General features: G+C 37.3%; 1 protein-coding gene across 1 annotated transcript in view; it reads left to right on the top strand.

Annotated features, from left to right (window-relative positions):
* Positions 1 to 13,052, top strand: part of LOC128654622 (putative N-acetylated-alpha-linked acidic dipeptidase) — a 96,960-nt gene extending 83,908 nt beyond the window's left edge. Inside the window, exons 17-19 of the mRNA XM_053708629.1 lie at positions 7,176 to 7,257; positions 8,792 to 8,884; positions 10,928 to 13,052. Coding sequence (XP_053564604.1) covers positions 7,176 to 7,257; positions 8,792 to 8,884; positions 10,928 to 11,117 — 365 coding nt within the window. The 3' untranslated portion in view covers positions 11,118 to 13,052. The remainder of the gene's footprint in view (positions 1 to 7,175; positions 7,258 to 8,791; positions 8,885 to 10,927) is intronic.
* Positions 13,053 to 13,439: the final 387 nt, after the last annotated feature.

Genomic DNA, 13,439 nt, shown 5'->3' with positions numbered 1-13,439 from the left:
TGTGACAATGGCCCATATTTAACAGTGCGGATCAGGTCCGCAAGACCTCGCTGAATGCGGAGAGCAATACACTCTCCGTATTCAGCATTGCACCAGCAGCTCACAAGAGCTGCTGGTGCAACGCCGCCCCCTGCAGACTCATGGCCAATCGGCCGCCAGCAGGGACGTGTGAATCAACCTGATCGTACTCGATCGGGTTGAATTGTGGCGACTCCTGTCCGCCTGCTCAGAGCAGGAGGACAGGGATATGGAGCAGCGGTCTTTGTGACCGCTGCTTCATAACTGCTGTTTCTGGCGAGTCTGAAGACTCGCCAGAAACACGGGCCGTCAAGCTCCTTTCGGAGCTTGATAGATAGGCCCCATGGTCTAGCCCCCCCGTACTGTATATAGTGGTACTGTATAGTGACACTGTTTACCCCCCGCTTCCCCCATGCTGTAGTAACAAGGTCTGTAATTTGCTGATTCCACAAACATACACACACACACACACACATACATGCATAAATACACACACAGTCACATACATACATACATACATACACAAGAACACCAATGGGTAAAACAGAAACACTAACCCCTGTAGTCTGAGTCAGAGACACTAGTGAAGCATCATGTCCCACTCACATGATATCAGTGGAGGCAGTGGCAGGTCAACGTTTTTTTATTTTTTTAAAAAATAAATAAATAAATATATACACATACATACAGTGGGTATTGAAAAGAATCACCCCCCCCCCCCTTGAAAATAATCACATTTTGTTGCTTTGCAGCCTGAAATAAAGACAGACACAGTTTTTGCTTATCCAGTTGTAATAACCGAGTGCAACTTATAACATCCAAGTGAAAGATATAACACCAACATGTTAGGCAAAAATAAAGAGAATTCAAAAACAGAATCACTGAGTTGCAAAAAGGATCACCCCCACCCCCTAAAATTACTTGTAAACTCAATCAGGTTTAGCTAATTACCTTCTCAACGGCACACACAAAGCCATTTGAGCTTCAACTGTGATCAGCTGTGGGCATATTGATTAGCTCAGCATAAAAAGAGCTTTTCTGGAGCATCTCAGTCCCTGGTAGTGCAACTTAAGCAAACAATCAACTATGGGTGGCAAGGCACTGTCAAAAGATCTCCGGGATAATGTTGTGGACAAGCACAAGTCAGGAGGAGATGGATACAAGAAAATATCAAAGGCTTTATCAATGCCCAAAAGCACAGTGAAGTCTATTATTACGAAGTGGAAGGTATTTTGTACAACACAGACGTCGCTCCAAGCTGGATGAGCCAGGAGGAAACTGGCCAGAGAGGCTACCAAGAGGCCCACAGCAGCTCTGAAGCAGTTGCAGTCATGCCTGAGCTTTGCCATAACACACCTAGAAGATTCTGAGGCCACATGTAAAAAGGTTTTATGGTCAGATGAGACTAAAATTGTCTGGAGGAAATCAAATACAGCTCACCATCCGAATAACACCATACCTACAGTAAAGCATGGAGATGGTAATATCCTGTTATGGAGGTGTGTCTCTGCAGCAGGCACTGGAGCACTTGTCAGGATAGAAGGAATAATGGATGGGGCAAAATACCATCAAATTGTCGAGGAAAATCTGCTGCCTTCTTCCAGGAAGTTGTCAATGGGAAGAAGGTTTACCTTCCAACATGACAATGACCCAAAGCACACAGCAGAAATTACCACACAGTGGTTGAAGGAGCAAAAGGTAAATGTCCTTGCATGGCCTAGTTAGAGCCCATACTTAAACCCCAATGAATATCTGTGGAATGACCTGAAGACTGCAGTCCACAAACGGTCACCATCAAATGTAACGGAACTGGAGCAGTTCTTCAAAGAGTGGGCAAATATTGCACAGTCTAGGGGGTCCATCCGATAAAAATCGTCGCCCGCAAAAGCCGGCGACGCCAATATTTGCGCGGGTTTGGTATCACATATACGGCGTAACCTAGAAGTTACGCGCATATATTTCTGCCGTCGCCCGTAGTTTTTTGGGCTATAGGCAGGTATACCAAACCAGCGCAGTTTGGTATCCAATATGCAGCGTAAGGACTTACGTGGCGAAAATGGAGAAAACTTACTCCATTTTCACCTTGCCACAAAAAGCAGCCGTAAGAAGCCTTACGCTGACTATTGGAGCCCCGTAACTCCCTAAACTGCCTGCTAAAATAAACCTAACACCTAACGCATGCGCAATGTCTATCTACCTGTCAACCGCGATCCCCCCCCCCCCCGAAATCCCTAATAAAGTTATTAACCCCTAAACCGCCGCTCCCGGACCCCGCCGCCATCTACATAAACTAACCCCCTACTGTGAGCCCCTAAAACCGCCGCCATCTACCTTATCTATCCCCTAATTAGAACCCCTTACACCGCTGTCATCTACCTTATCTATCCCCTAATCTGACCCCTTACACCGCCGCCACCTATATAAAAATTATTAACCCCTAATCTAATCCCCCTATACCGCCGCCAGCTATATTAATATTATTAACCCCTAATGTAAGCCCCTTACACCGCCGCCATCTCTATTAAAATGATTAACCCCTAATTTAATCTACCTACCCCGCCGCCAGCTATATTATCTATATATATATCTATATTATAGTTAATATAGGTATTACATTATATATATTAACTATATTAACCCTAATTATATTAGGGTTAATATAGTTAATATAGTTACTATAGTATTTATATTAACTATATTAACTCTATCTAACCCTAACACCCCTAACTAAATTTATATTAAATTAATCTAATTCATTTATAAACTAAAATATTCCTATTTAAATCTAAATACTTACCTATAAAATAAACCCTAAGATAGCTACAATATAATTAATAATTACATTGTAGCTATGTTAGGGTTAATATTTATTTTACAGGTAAATTGTTAATTATTTTAACTAGGTATAATAGCTATTAAATAGTTATTAACTATTTAATATCTACCTAGTTAAAATAATTACCCAATTACCTGTAAAATAAATCCTAACCTAAGTTACAAATACACCTACACTATCAATAAATTAAATAAACTACAAACATCTATCTAAAAATACAATTAAATAAACTAAACTAAATTACAAAAAAAAACAAACACTAAATTACAAAAAATAAAAAAAGATTACAAGATTTTTAAGCTAATTACACCTATTCTAAGCCCCCTAATAAAATAATAAACCCCCAAAATAAAAAAAATTCCCTGCCCTATTCTAAATTAAACAAATTTCAAAGCTCTTTACCTTACCAGCCCTTAAAAGGGCCTTTTGTGGGGCATGCCCCAAAGAATTCAGCTCTTTTGCATACAAATACAATACCCCCCCATTACAACCCACCACCCACATACCCCTATTCTAAAACCACCCAAACCCCCCTTAAAAAAGCCTAACACTACCCCCCTGAAGATCTCCCTACCTTGTCTTCACCACACCGGGCCGAACTCCTGATCCGATCCGGGCGATGTCTTCCTCCAAGCGGCAAAGAAGAATTCTTCCTCCGGCGATGTCTTCCTCCAAGCGGCAAAGAAGAATTCTTCCTCCGGCGACGTCTTCCTCCAAGCGGCAGCAAAGTCTTCATTCTTCCGGCGGCATCTTCAATCTTCTTTCTTCGCTCTGCCGCCGCGGAGCATCCATCCCGGACGACTACTGAACTACGAATGAGGTACCTTTAAATGACGTCATCCAAGATGGCGTCCGCCGAATTCCGATTGGCTGATAGGATTCTATCAGCCAATCGGAATTAAGTTAGAAAAATCTGATTGGCTGATTGAATCAGCCAATCAGATTCAAGTTCAATCCGATTGGCTGATCCAATCAGCCAATCAGATTGAGCTCGCATTCTATTGGCTGTTCCGATCAGCCAATAGAATGCGAGCTCAATCTGATTGGCTGATTGGATCAGCCAATCGGATTGAACTTGCATCTGATTGGCTGATTCAATCAGCCAATCAGATTTTTCTAACTTAATTCCGATTGGCTGATAGAATCCTATCAGCCAATCGGAATTCGGCGGACGCCATCTTGGATGACGTCATTTAAAGGTACCGCATTAGTAGTTCAGTAGTCGTCCGGGATGGATGCTCCGCGGCGGCGAATCGAAGAAAGAAGATTGAAGATGCCGCCGGAAGAATGAAGACTTTGCTGCCGCTTGGAGGAAGACGTCGCCGGAGGAAGAATTCTTCTTTGCCGCTTGGAGGAAGACATCGCCGGAGGAAGAATTCTTCTTTGCCGCTTGGAGGAAGACATCGCCCGGATCGGATCAGGAGTTCGGCCCGGTGTGGTGAAGACAAGGTAGGGAGATCTTCAGGGGGGTAGTGTTAGGCTTTTTTAAGGGGGGTTTGGGTGGTTTTAGAATAGGGGTATGTGGGTGGTATTGTATTTGTATGCAAAAGAGCTGAATTCTTTGGGGCATGCCCCACAAAAGGCCCTTTTAAGGGCTGGTAAGGTAAAGAGCTTTGAAATTTGTTTAATTTAGAATAGGGCAGGTAATTTTTTTTATTTTGGGGGTTTATTATTTTATTAGGGGGCTTAGAATAGGTGTAATTAGCTTAAAAATCTTGTAATCTTTTTTTTATTTTTTGTAATTTAGTGGGGGTTTTTTTGTAATTTAGTTTAGTTAATTTAATTGTATTTTTAGATAGATGTTTGTAGTTTATTTAATTTATTGATAGTGTAGGTGTATTTGTAACTTAGGTTAGGATTTATTTTACAGGTAATTGGGTAATTATTTTAACTAGGTAGATATTAAATAGTTAAAAACTATTTAATAGCTGTTATACATAGTTAAAATAATTAACAATTTACCTGTAAAATAAATATTAACCCTAACATAGCTACAATGTAATTATTAATTATATTGTAGCTATCTTAGGGTTTATTTTATAGGTAAGTATTTAGATTTAAATAGGAATATTTTAGTTTATAAATGAATTAGATTAATTTAATATAAATTTAGTTAGGGGTGTTAGGGTTAGATAGAGTTAATATAGTTAATATAAATACTATAGTAACTATATTAACTATATTAACCCTAATATAATTAGGGTTAATATAGTTAATATATATAATGTAATACCTATATTAACTATAATATACTTAGGGTTAATATAGATAATATAGCTGGCGGCGGGGTAGGTAGATTAAATTAGGGGTTAATCATTTTAATAGAGATGGCGGCGGTGTAAGGGGCTTACATTAGGGGTTAATAATTTTAATATAGATGGCGGCGGTGTTAGGGGCTCACTTTAGGGGGTTATAGATATAATATAGCTGGCGGCGGGGTACGGGAGCGACGGTTTAGGGGTTAATAACTTTATTAGGTTGCGGCGGGGTACAGGAGCGGCGGTTTAGGGGTTAATAGCTTTTTAATTGTTAGGATAGTGAGGGGGATAGCGGATAGAGGGTTAGACGTGTCGGGCTATGTTAGGGAGGCGTGTTAGACGTGTCGGGCTATGTTTAGGAGGCGTGTTAGACAGTGCGGGTGATTTAGACTTTAGTCAGGTTTTATAGGCGCCGGCAGTTTCTAACGTGGCGCAAGTCACTGGCGACTCCAAAAATCTGTACTTATGCAGATTTCTGGACATCACTGGTTTGTGAGACTTGCGCCACTTTAGCAAGTGACGGCGCCGCATATTGGATGGCTCGAGTTGCGAGCTGAAACTGCGGGCGACGTGGGTTCCCTCGCTTGCGCCGCAAACTGCGATCTATATCGGATCGCGCCCTAGATGTGCAAAGTTAGTAGAGACATATCCCAACAGACTAAAGGCTTAATTAAAGCAAAAGGTGGTTCAACAAAATAAAGAGGGTGATCCTTTTTGCAACTCAGTGATTCTGTTTTTGAATTGTCATTATTTTTGCCTGACATGTTGGTGTTATATCTTTCACTTGGATGTTATAAGTTGCACTGAGTAATTACAACTGGATAAACAAAAACTGTGTCTGTCTTTATTTCAGGCTGCAAAGCAACAAAACATGATTATTTTCAAGGTGGGTGATTCTTTTCAACACCCATTGTATATATATGTGTGTACATATGTATTTATATGTGTGTCTATATGTATTTACAGACATATATACACTTAAATACATTATATATATATATATATATATATATATATATATATATATATATATATATATATATATATACACATATATAGACATGTGGAGCCCTTTGCAGTCAAGTAGCTGAAAATATGTGACAACCAAAAATGGGCTGGCTCCTACGCTTTATATTCCTACTTTTTAAATAAAGCTAGCAAGAGAACGAAGAAAAAATGATAATAGGAGTAAATTAGAAAGTTTCTTAAAATTGCATGCTCTATCTGAATCATTAAAGAAAAAAAAATTGGGTTTAGTATCCCTTTAAATTTTCATGGTAGAGCATGCAATTTAAAAAAATTCTAATTAACTTCCATTTTCATTTGCTTTGTTCTCTTGGTATTTTTTGTTGTACAGTAAATCTAGGTAGGCTAATAGGAGCTCAGGAGTGTGCACATGTCTTTAGCAGTCTATGGTAGCAGTGATTGCAACTATGTATAACATTGCTATAAAAAAATATTGCAAACACTACTGCCAGGTGGCTAAAGACATGTGCCTGCTCTTGAACTCATCTAGGTTTATTATTTAAGAAAGGATACAAACTACTTAAAATTTATACAAAAATGTAATTGGAAATTTGTTTAAAACTTCATAATCTATCCAATCTATTTAAGATTAATTTGACTTTTCTGTCCCTTTAAACTATTTTAGTTTTAATTTGCAGCCCCTGTGTTACTAATACATAACTGTAATGATCCATTAGCAAAGCTCAGTGTTGGAACAGATTTGATAAGTAATATAAATAGAGTAAATTTGGTTATAAAATATGAAATTACATTGTAATATATAAGTGCTCAGGACCTTTGAAGATTTTTTTAATTTTTAAATTGAAACTTATTCCCAGTTAGTAAGATGTCTCAAATTTGATTTTCATAGAATCACTAGAATCACTTTTTTTTTTTTTTTTTTTAGATATAATATATTCTATTCATTGTTTTTCTTTTACGTTTTCTAAAACTTTTTAAAGTAAATAAAGTTTATTTTGCAAGTTTCAGCTTTTGAAAAAGAAATATCTGAACATGTCGGCTCTTTTTATATTGATTTATGTTGCCTATTGTTTTAGATTCTTTGTTTTCTGCTGTGGACAATTTTACAGAAGCTGTCAAGTCATTTAATAGGAGACTGCAGCAACTTGACATAAGCAAGTAAGTAAACATTCCCTCCCGGAAACAAATTTAAAGGGAAATTCTAGTGTGAAAATAATAAGATACATTTAGTTAGATTATTTAACCCCTGTTATGGCTCTAATTTATTTTTAGGACTTTACTGACTGGATGTATTGAGGCCTTGGGGTATCACCGAGGGGGGGTCATCATTGCCTCTATTAACTGCTTCAAGACTTTTTTTATTGTTGCACTGTGCTTAAAAGAACACCTCTTGTAACTACCTAACTCATCTGATTCAATGACAACAGGGATTTGTGTGTAACCACCAATCACCATGTAGCTCCTATAAGAGCACTGCTGCTCGTGAGCATACCTAAATATGTTTTTTTATTGCAAGTTTGAAATATATACAATCAGACAGAGAGCAGTATTAACATCATATTGCAAGTCAAAATCTAGAGTCTGTCGGGGAGAGTGCTGTAATAGGAGAGATATAGTAATAAATAAACTCTAATGAGATGGAATAAATTGTTACTGCAGGTACGCCCAAAGTAGGCGAAGGGTATAGTCCATGCGTGGGGAAGAAGTCCAGTGCAAAATGCACAAAGAGGCGCCGCTTGCATTCAGTTTTCAGTAATTTCATATAATAAGTAAATAACTGTATAATGTATATTTGAATAAAACAATAAGTAACATATTATAACCTTAATCTGACTGATGGAACTCAAGAAAGTGAAAAGCATTAGTAGGTAAGAAAGAGAGGAGAAAAAAAATTGGGGGCACGGGGGGGGGCGCATTTCATCAAGGGGGATGGGGGGGGAGTCGGGGAGAAAGTCCTGAGAAGTCAGTTGTAGACAAGTTAGCTTTGTGAGGTGATTTATATCTGTTTGCCTTCCCATAATAAGAGCATAACCTCATAAAGATCTATTTGTCCTACCTAAGTATGCTTTTTAACAAAAAATACAGAAAGAACAAAATAACAAAGTAAATGTAAAGGTAGAAGTAAACTGAAAAGTCTGTTAAACAAACTGCATGGTCTTTATGAATCATGAAAGTTTATTTTGAATGTCATACCCCTTTAATTGTTGGTAACCAACCAATAGTTCATGGCCGGTTTCTTTATGCTAATATAAAGCAATAGAAAATGAAAACATTTTATTAGGCACAGAACAGTTTTAACTTTTGTTATTTTTTATATTGAATTAAAAAGTTGAAACATATTTTACTAGTAAATTATAAAGAAGAAAAAATCAATCCACTTTCTTTTGAAGAGATGTTGCTTTATAATAAATTAGATCATGATATACAGCTTCACTCCTCCCACAGTTCTTTGTTCAGCTTGGTTGTAATCGAAAACCTAACAATTAAAATTGGTTAAAAGTGACTTTTCCAGGGAATACCTACAAGATTTATGTTATTTTTTTCTTCTGTAGCTATCATTTGACTGTCATCTAATCAGCTTGCAGCACCCATCTCTTTATCTGTATGAAGATTTACTGGCTGTGTGATGAAGACGCATCTATATCTAGTGTCTGTTAGATTTGAATATGTCCTTTTTATCTTTTTATCTTAGCCCACTTGCAGTGAGATCTGCAAATGATCAGCTGATGTATTTAGAAAGAGCATTTATTGATCCCCTTGGCTTACCAGGAAGGCCATTTTATAGGTAAGAAATATGAGTTCTAAACTTGTGACCCACCAGTGCCGTGTGGGCGTGGTCATCATAGGAGGGGTGGGGCTAGGCGCAATCTATGTGGTCAGTGGGCAGTCCCTACGTTCACTTTAGAAACCAGGACATTGGCCCTGATGAAGGGGCAACAGACAGCTCTCAACTTGTGACAATCCTACAATATGTTCTTATTTGCTTTGTTTTCATATACCAAGGTTAAATTAATTATTTTTATATAGTATTCATTTCTGTGATCAGAAACAATGGAAAAATTCTAACAATAATAACACAGAAACTGCTAAATTCCAGTTATGTCCCCCAAAAAAACATGAAGCTAAATATCCAGAACACGGTGTTACTGTGAGGAACCTCACCTTTTGCCTCCAATTCATATCTTTATTTTATTTTAAAGGGACACGAACATAAAAATTAAACTTTCATTGTTCAGATGTAATTTTATTAGACTTTACAATTTACTTCTATTATAAAATGTACTTTGTTTTCTTGCTGTCCTTTGTTGAAAAGCATACCTAAGTATACTATAACAATTTTGAGCATTTTGTTATTTCAGTAAACCTCCACTTTAAAATCTACATATAATAGGGTGATGCCTATTTTTTAAACACAAACAAATTAAATCACTTTTCATAAAAAAAGAAAAAACTTCAGTCATCACTCATGAAATGAAAAAGTGGATCGAAATGGAGAGCCACCATACATTGTACTCATACATTTATATTTATAACACCGCAAAATAGAGTTTACATTATATTCATATATTTAGTTACAATTTAAGTATGAAATTAATTAATGTAATGGTATATACAACTCAAATTTACAATATCGTATTTAACTGCATGTAATTGACACTACTATAAAGAATAATATGCACAGATACTGATATAAAAATCCAGTACAAACCTTTTAAATACTTACTTAGAAGCTCCCAATTTAGGTTTGTTGATGAGGTTAGGCTGGGACACCCAGTGAAAGGGGCTGATAGCAGAACCACCCCTGCATATGAATAGACCCATTATACAAACAGAAGCATTGTAAAGTCTATAGACATCAGTACACATCTAATATTGTGGGGCTTGGTTAGGAGTCTGAAAATCAGCACAATGTTATTTTAAAAATAAGCAAAACTATACATTGTTACAAAAGCACTCCCAGATGGGCTATATAAATGGATAATCTACAAAACATTTATGCAAAGAAAAATCTAGTGTACAATGTCCCTTCAAAGGGATATGAAGCATTTGGAGATTCATGTAGAAAATACAATTTTAAACAACTTTCCAATTTACTTTTATTATTATATTTGCTTCATTCTTTTTATATCCTATATTGAAGCAGAAGCAATGCACTACTGGGAGCTAGCTAAACACATTTGGTGAGCCAATGATAAGAAGCATATATGTGCAGCCACCTATCAGCAGCTAGCCCCCAGTACTGCATTGCTGCTTCTGAGGCTACATAAGTATGTATTTCATCAAAGGATACCAAGAGAACAAAGAAAATTAGATAACAGAAGTAAATTAAAGTGTTGTTTAAATTTGCATGTTCTATTCAAATCATGACAGTTTAATTTTGACTTTACTGTACCTTTAAGATCAACTCCCCATAAATGGATCATATACAAAACATTTATGCAAAGAAAAATCTAGTATACTGTACAATGTCCCTTTAAGGTCCCTTTACAGTGGCAAGCGTCCAAAAAGGAAATTTTGATATAAAATATATGTTTTACATATAGATGTCCATGTGATATTTTCTTGTCAGCTTGTTACAAATATACTGCATCATGTTCAAGTAATATAGCTTTTGTGTTATATGTCCCTTTAATTCTCTAATGAGAAGTATTAGGAACTACTTTTTGACGATAAATGACTGATGTCTGTTATCGTCTCAGTGGCCACACAGAAATCCTTGCTCAGGCTCTAGTTTGGGAAGCCCGGATCTGAGACACATTTTTATGTGCAGTAAATAAATGTTAGTACCTTACAACGCTTTTAAATCTCACACTCTTTCCTCTTATAGACATATCATCTTTGCTCCAAGCAGCCACAACAAGTATGCTGGAGAGTCCTTCCCTGGGATCTATGATGCCTTGTTTGATATTGAAAACAAACTAGATGAACGTGCAGCTTGGGAAGAAGTGAAAAAGCAAATCTCAATTGCTGCCTTTACAGTTCAAGCTGCAGGAGAGACTCTGAAAGAGGTTGCCTGAATATACTAGAATGTGATAAATTATATGTCATGCGCTCCAGCAAGAAACTGCTGCCATTGGTGAAATGGAATTAAGTTCTTCAGCATTTACTGAAGAGATTCAGGTCTGGGACATCTAAAGAATGTGAATTAATGTTACATGAATGTGACATTGCCTAGATGAGTTATAAAAATGTCATTTTCTATGACAAATATACATTTATATATTTTCTGAGCTAACACTGGTACCCGTGTTATTACAACCATCAGCAGCCCTCCACACAACAATTAACCCTATATTGCCCAAATCCACAATTAAAGCACCATACTACAACTATTGCTCCACATCCTAAACCTCCTGTGGAGGGAGAAACCAGGGGATACCTAGGGATAGGTAGCTATTTGAGGTGGGAGGGTCTGGTGCAGTAGCGGTTAACATGATCAAGAGGAGGTTTCAATTGGGGTTAAAAGGCTATTGTGTAAGGAAAATACGGGGATAATAGCAAGGGGTGCAGTAGGCTGTTGGTGGAGGTAGTGGCTATTGTTAATAAGGTCCAAGCCTGGAAGTAAGGGGGCTAATTGATGGTGCATTACATCTGGTGCGTTAGTTGCTAACAGCTGTGGGGTTATACAGAGTAATGTGGTTATAGTGGGGGAAGAGGTTATGGTTAGGGTTAATGTGGAGAGGGAGATATGGGAGGTTGGTATTAACTATGGTGGGGGCTGGTGTGGTTAGATTTTATCATAGTGGTTAGTTATGATGGTTGTGGTAGGATCAGAGGATCCGCCTGACATAAGGGAAACACTGGTACCTATATATGCGCATCACTGGAATTCACTGCAGTCTCGAATTGCTAAAAATTCTACTGTGTAATAAAACAGCCACTTCAAATAACGAGAGTTCTAGGAAAATGGGAAATAAAGTTCTTACGCAAGACATTTACAGCATTCTAACACCTATAAAATCACTTGAACATTAAAACTTCATCACTGGGTATGTTATAGTACAATTTGAAAATTGCTGAATGGAATCTGCTGTTAAGATACAGATGTCGGGAGTTATGGAGTGCTGTGATAGTTGCTCAGAATCAGTGGCGTACACATAGGACACTACTAATTTTAAAAGACATCCCGGTCCGTGAGCACTAGCAGTTTTGTCCAGTTCCAAAACCCAGTTTACACAAGATACAAACAAAATTAATCAAATTGGATTCTTTATACTTGTTTAGGAAAGGGAAATCTAACCATTTAAAGAGACACTTAAACTTTCATGATTCAGACAGAGCATGCAATTTAAAAGGGATAGTTTACTTCAAAATTTTTGTTGTTTAAAAAGATAAATAATCCCTTAATTACCCATTCCCCAATTTTGCATAACCAACACACATATAAATATACTTCTTACCTCTAAGAGTTAGCACAACACAGTACTAAATGCAACTCAATAGATTTTAAATAGTCACAGTCATGTGATCAGGGGGCTGTCAGAAGATGCTTAGATACAAGGTAATCTCAGGGGTAAAAAGTATATTAATATAACCTTGTTGGTTATGCAAAACTGGGGAATGGATAATAAAGGGATTATCTATCTTTTAAAACAATAAAAATGATATTGTAGACTGTCCCTTTAATACAGTTCATACTCTCTGATAGGACATTAGAGAGGCAGCTCCCTAACAGTCACTTCTAAAAATCCCTCTACCGCTTCTAGTACCATAAATGTCCTTCTTCCGGAACTTTTTCAACTTCCATTTAAAACTTCACCATCATCGCTTGTAGGTTATTTTTTTCTGATTTACGAGAAAGGGAAAGCCTCGGTCATGTGTTTTACAGAATTTGTTTGTAGACAACTGAACAAAATGTTACATTTACTTGTATATCCCTAAACTGTACAATGTCTGCAGCAGTGTATACCACCTGAGAAAGGAAATAAAATCAGCAAAAACTGCAACTTAAATGTTTGTTATTGACATTTTTTCCAATCTGTATGCGTGTGTGCTTATGCGCATGTGTGTACATGTGTGTGCATATTCGTGTGTGTGTGTTCATGCGTGTGTGTGTGTTTCTTATGGGCATGTGTGTTTGTGTGCTTATACGCATTTGTGTGTGTGCATGCTCGTATGTGCAAGTGTGCGCATGTGCATGCATGCATATATGTAGAGAGCTTACAACCAGGTTTGACCACTTTTTCTTTGTCTTTGTTGCAAACTTACAGCTAGATTACGAGTTTTGAGTGCTATAGGGAAATTAACGACCGCCACAAAAGCGGCGGTATTTAACTTCCCTATAGCGCTGCTATTACAGGTTTTGTAAAACCCGGCTTGTGCGGGCAATATGGTTGCGT

The sequence above is a fragment of the Bombina bombina genome, chromosome 3 (assembly GCF_027579735.1).
Source record: "Bombina bombina isolate aBomBom1 chromosome 3, aBomBom1.pri, whole genome shotgun sequence".
NCBI lineage: Eukaryota > Metazoa > Chordata > Amphibia > Anura > Bombinatoridae > Bombina > Bombina bombina.
Note: the sequence above shows the minus strand (reverse complement) of the source record. Positions and strands in the feature narration are given on the sequence as shown.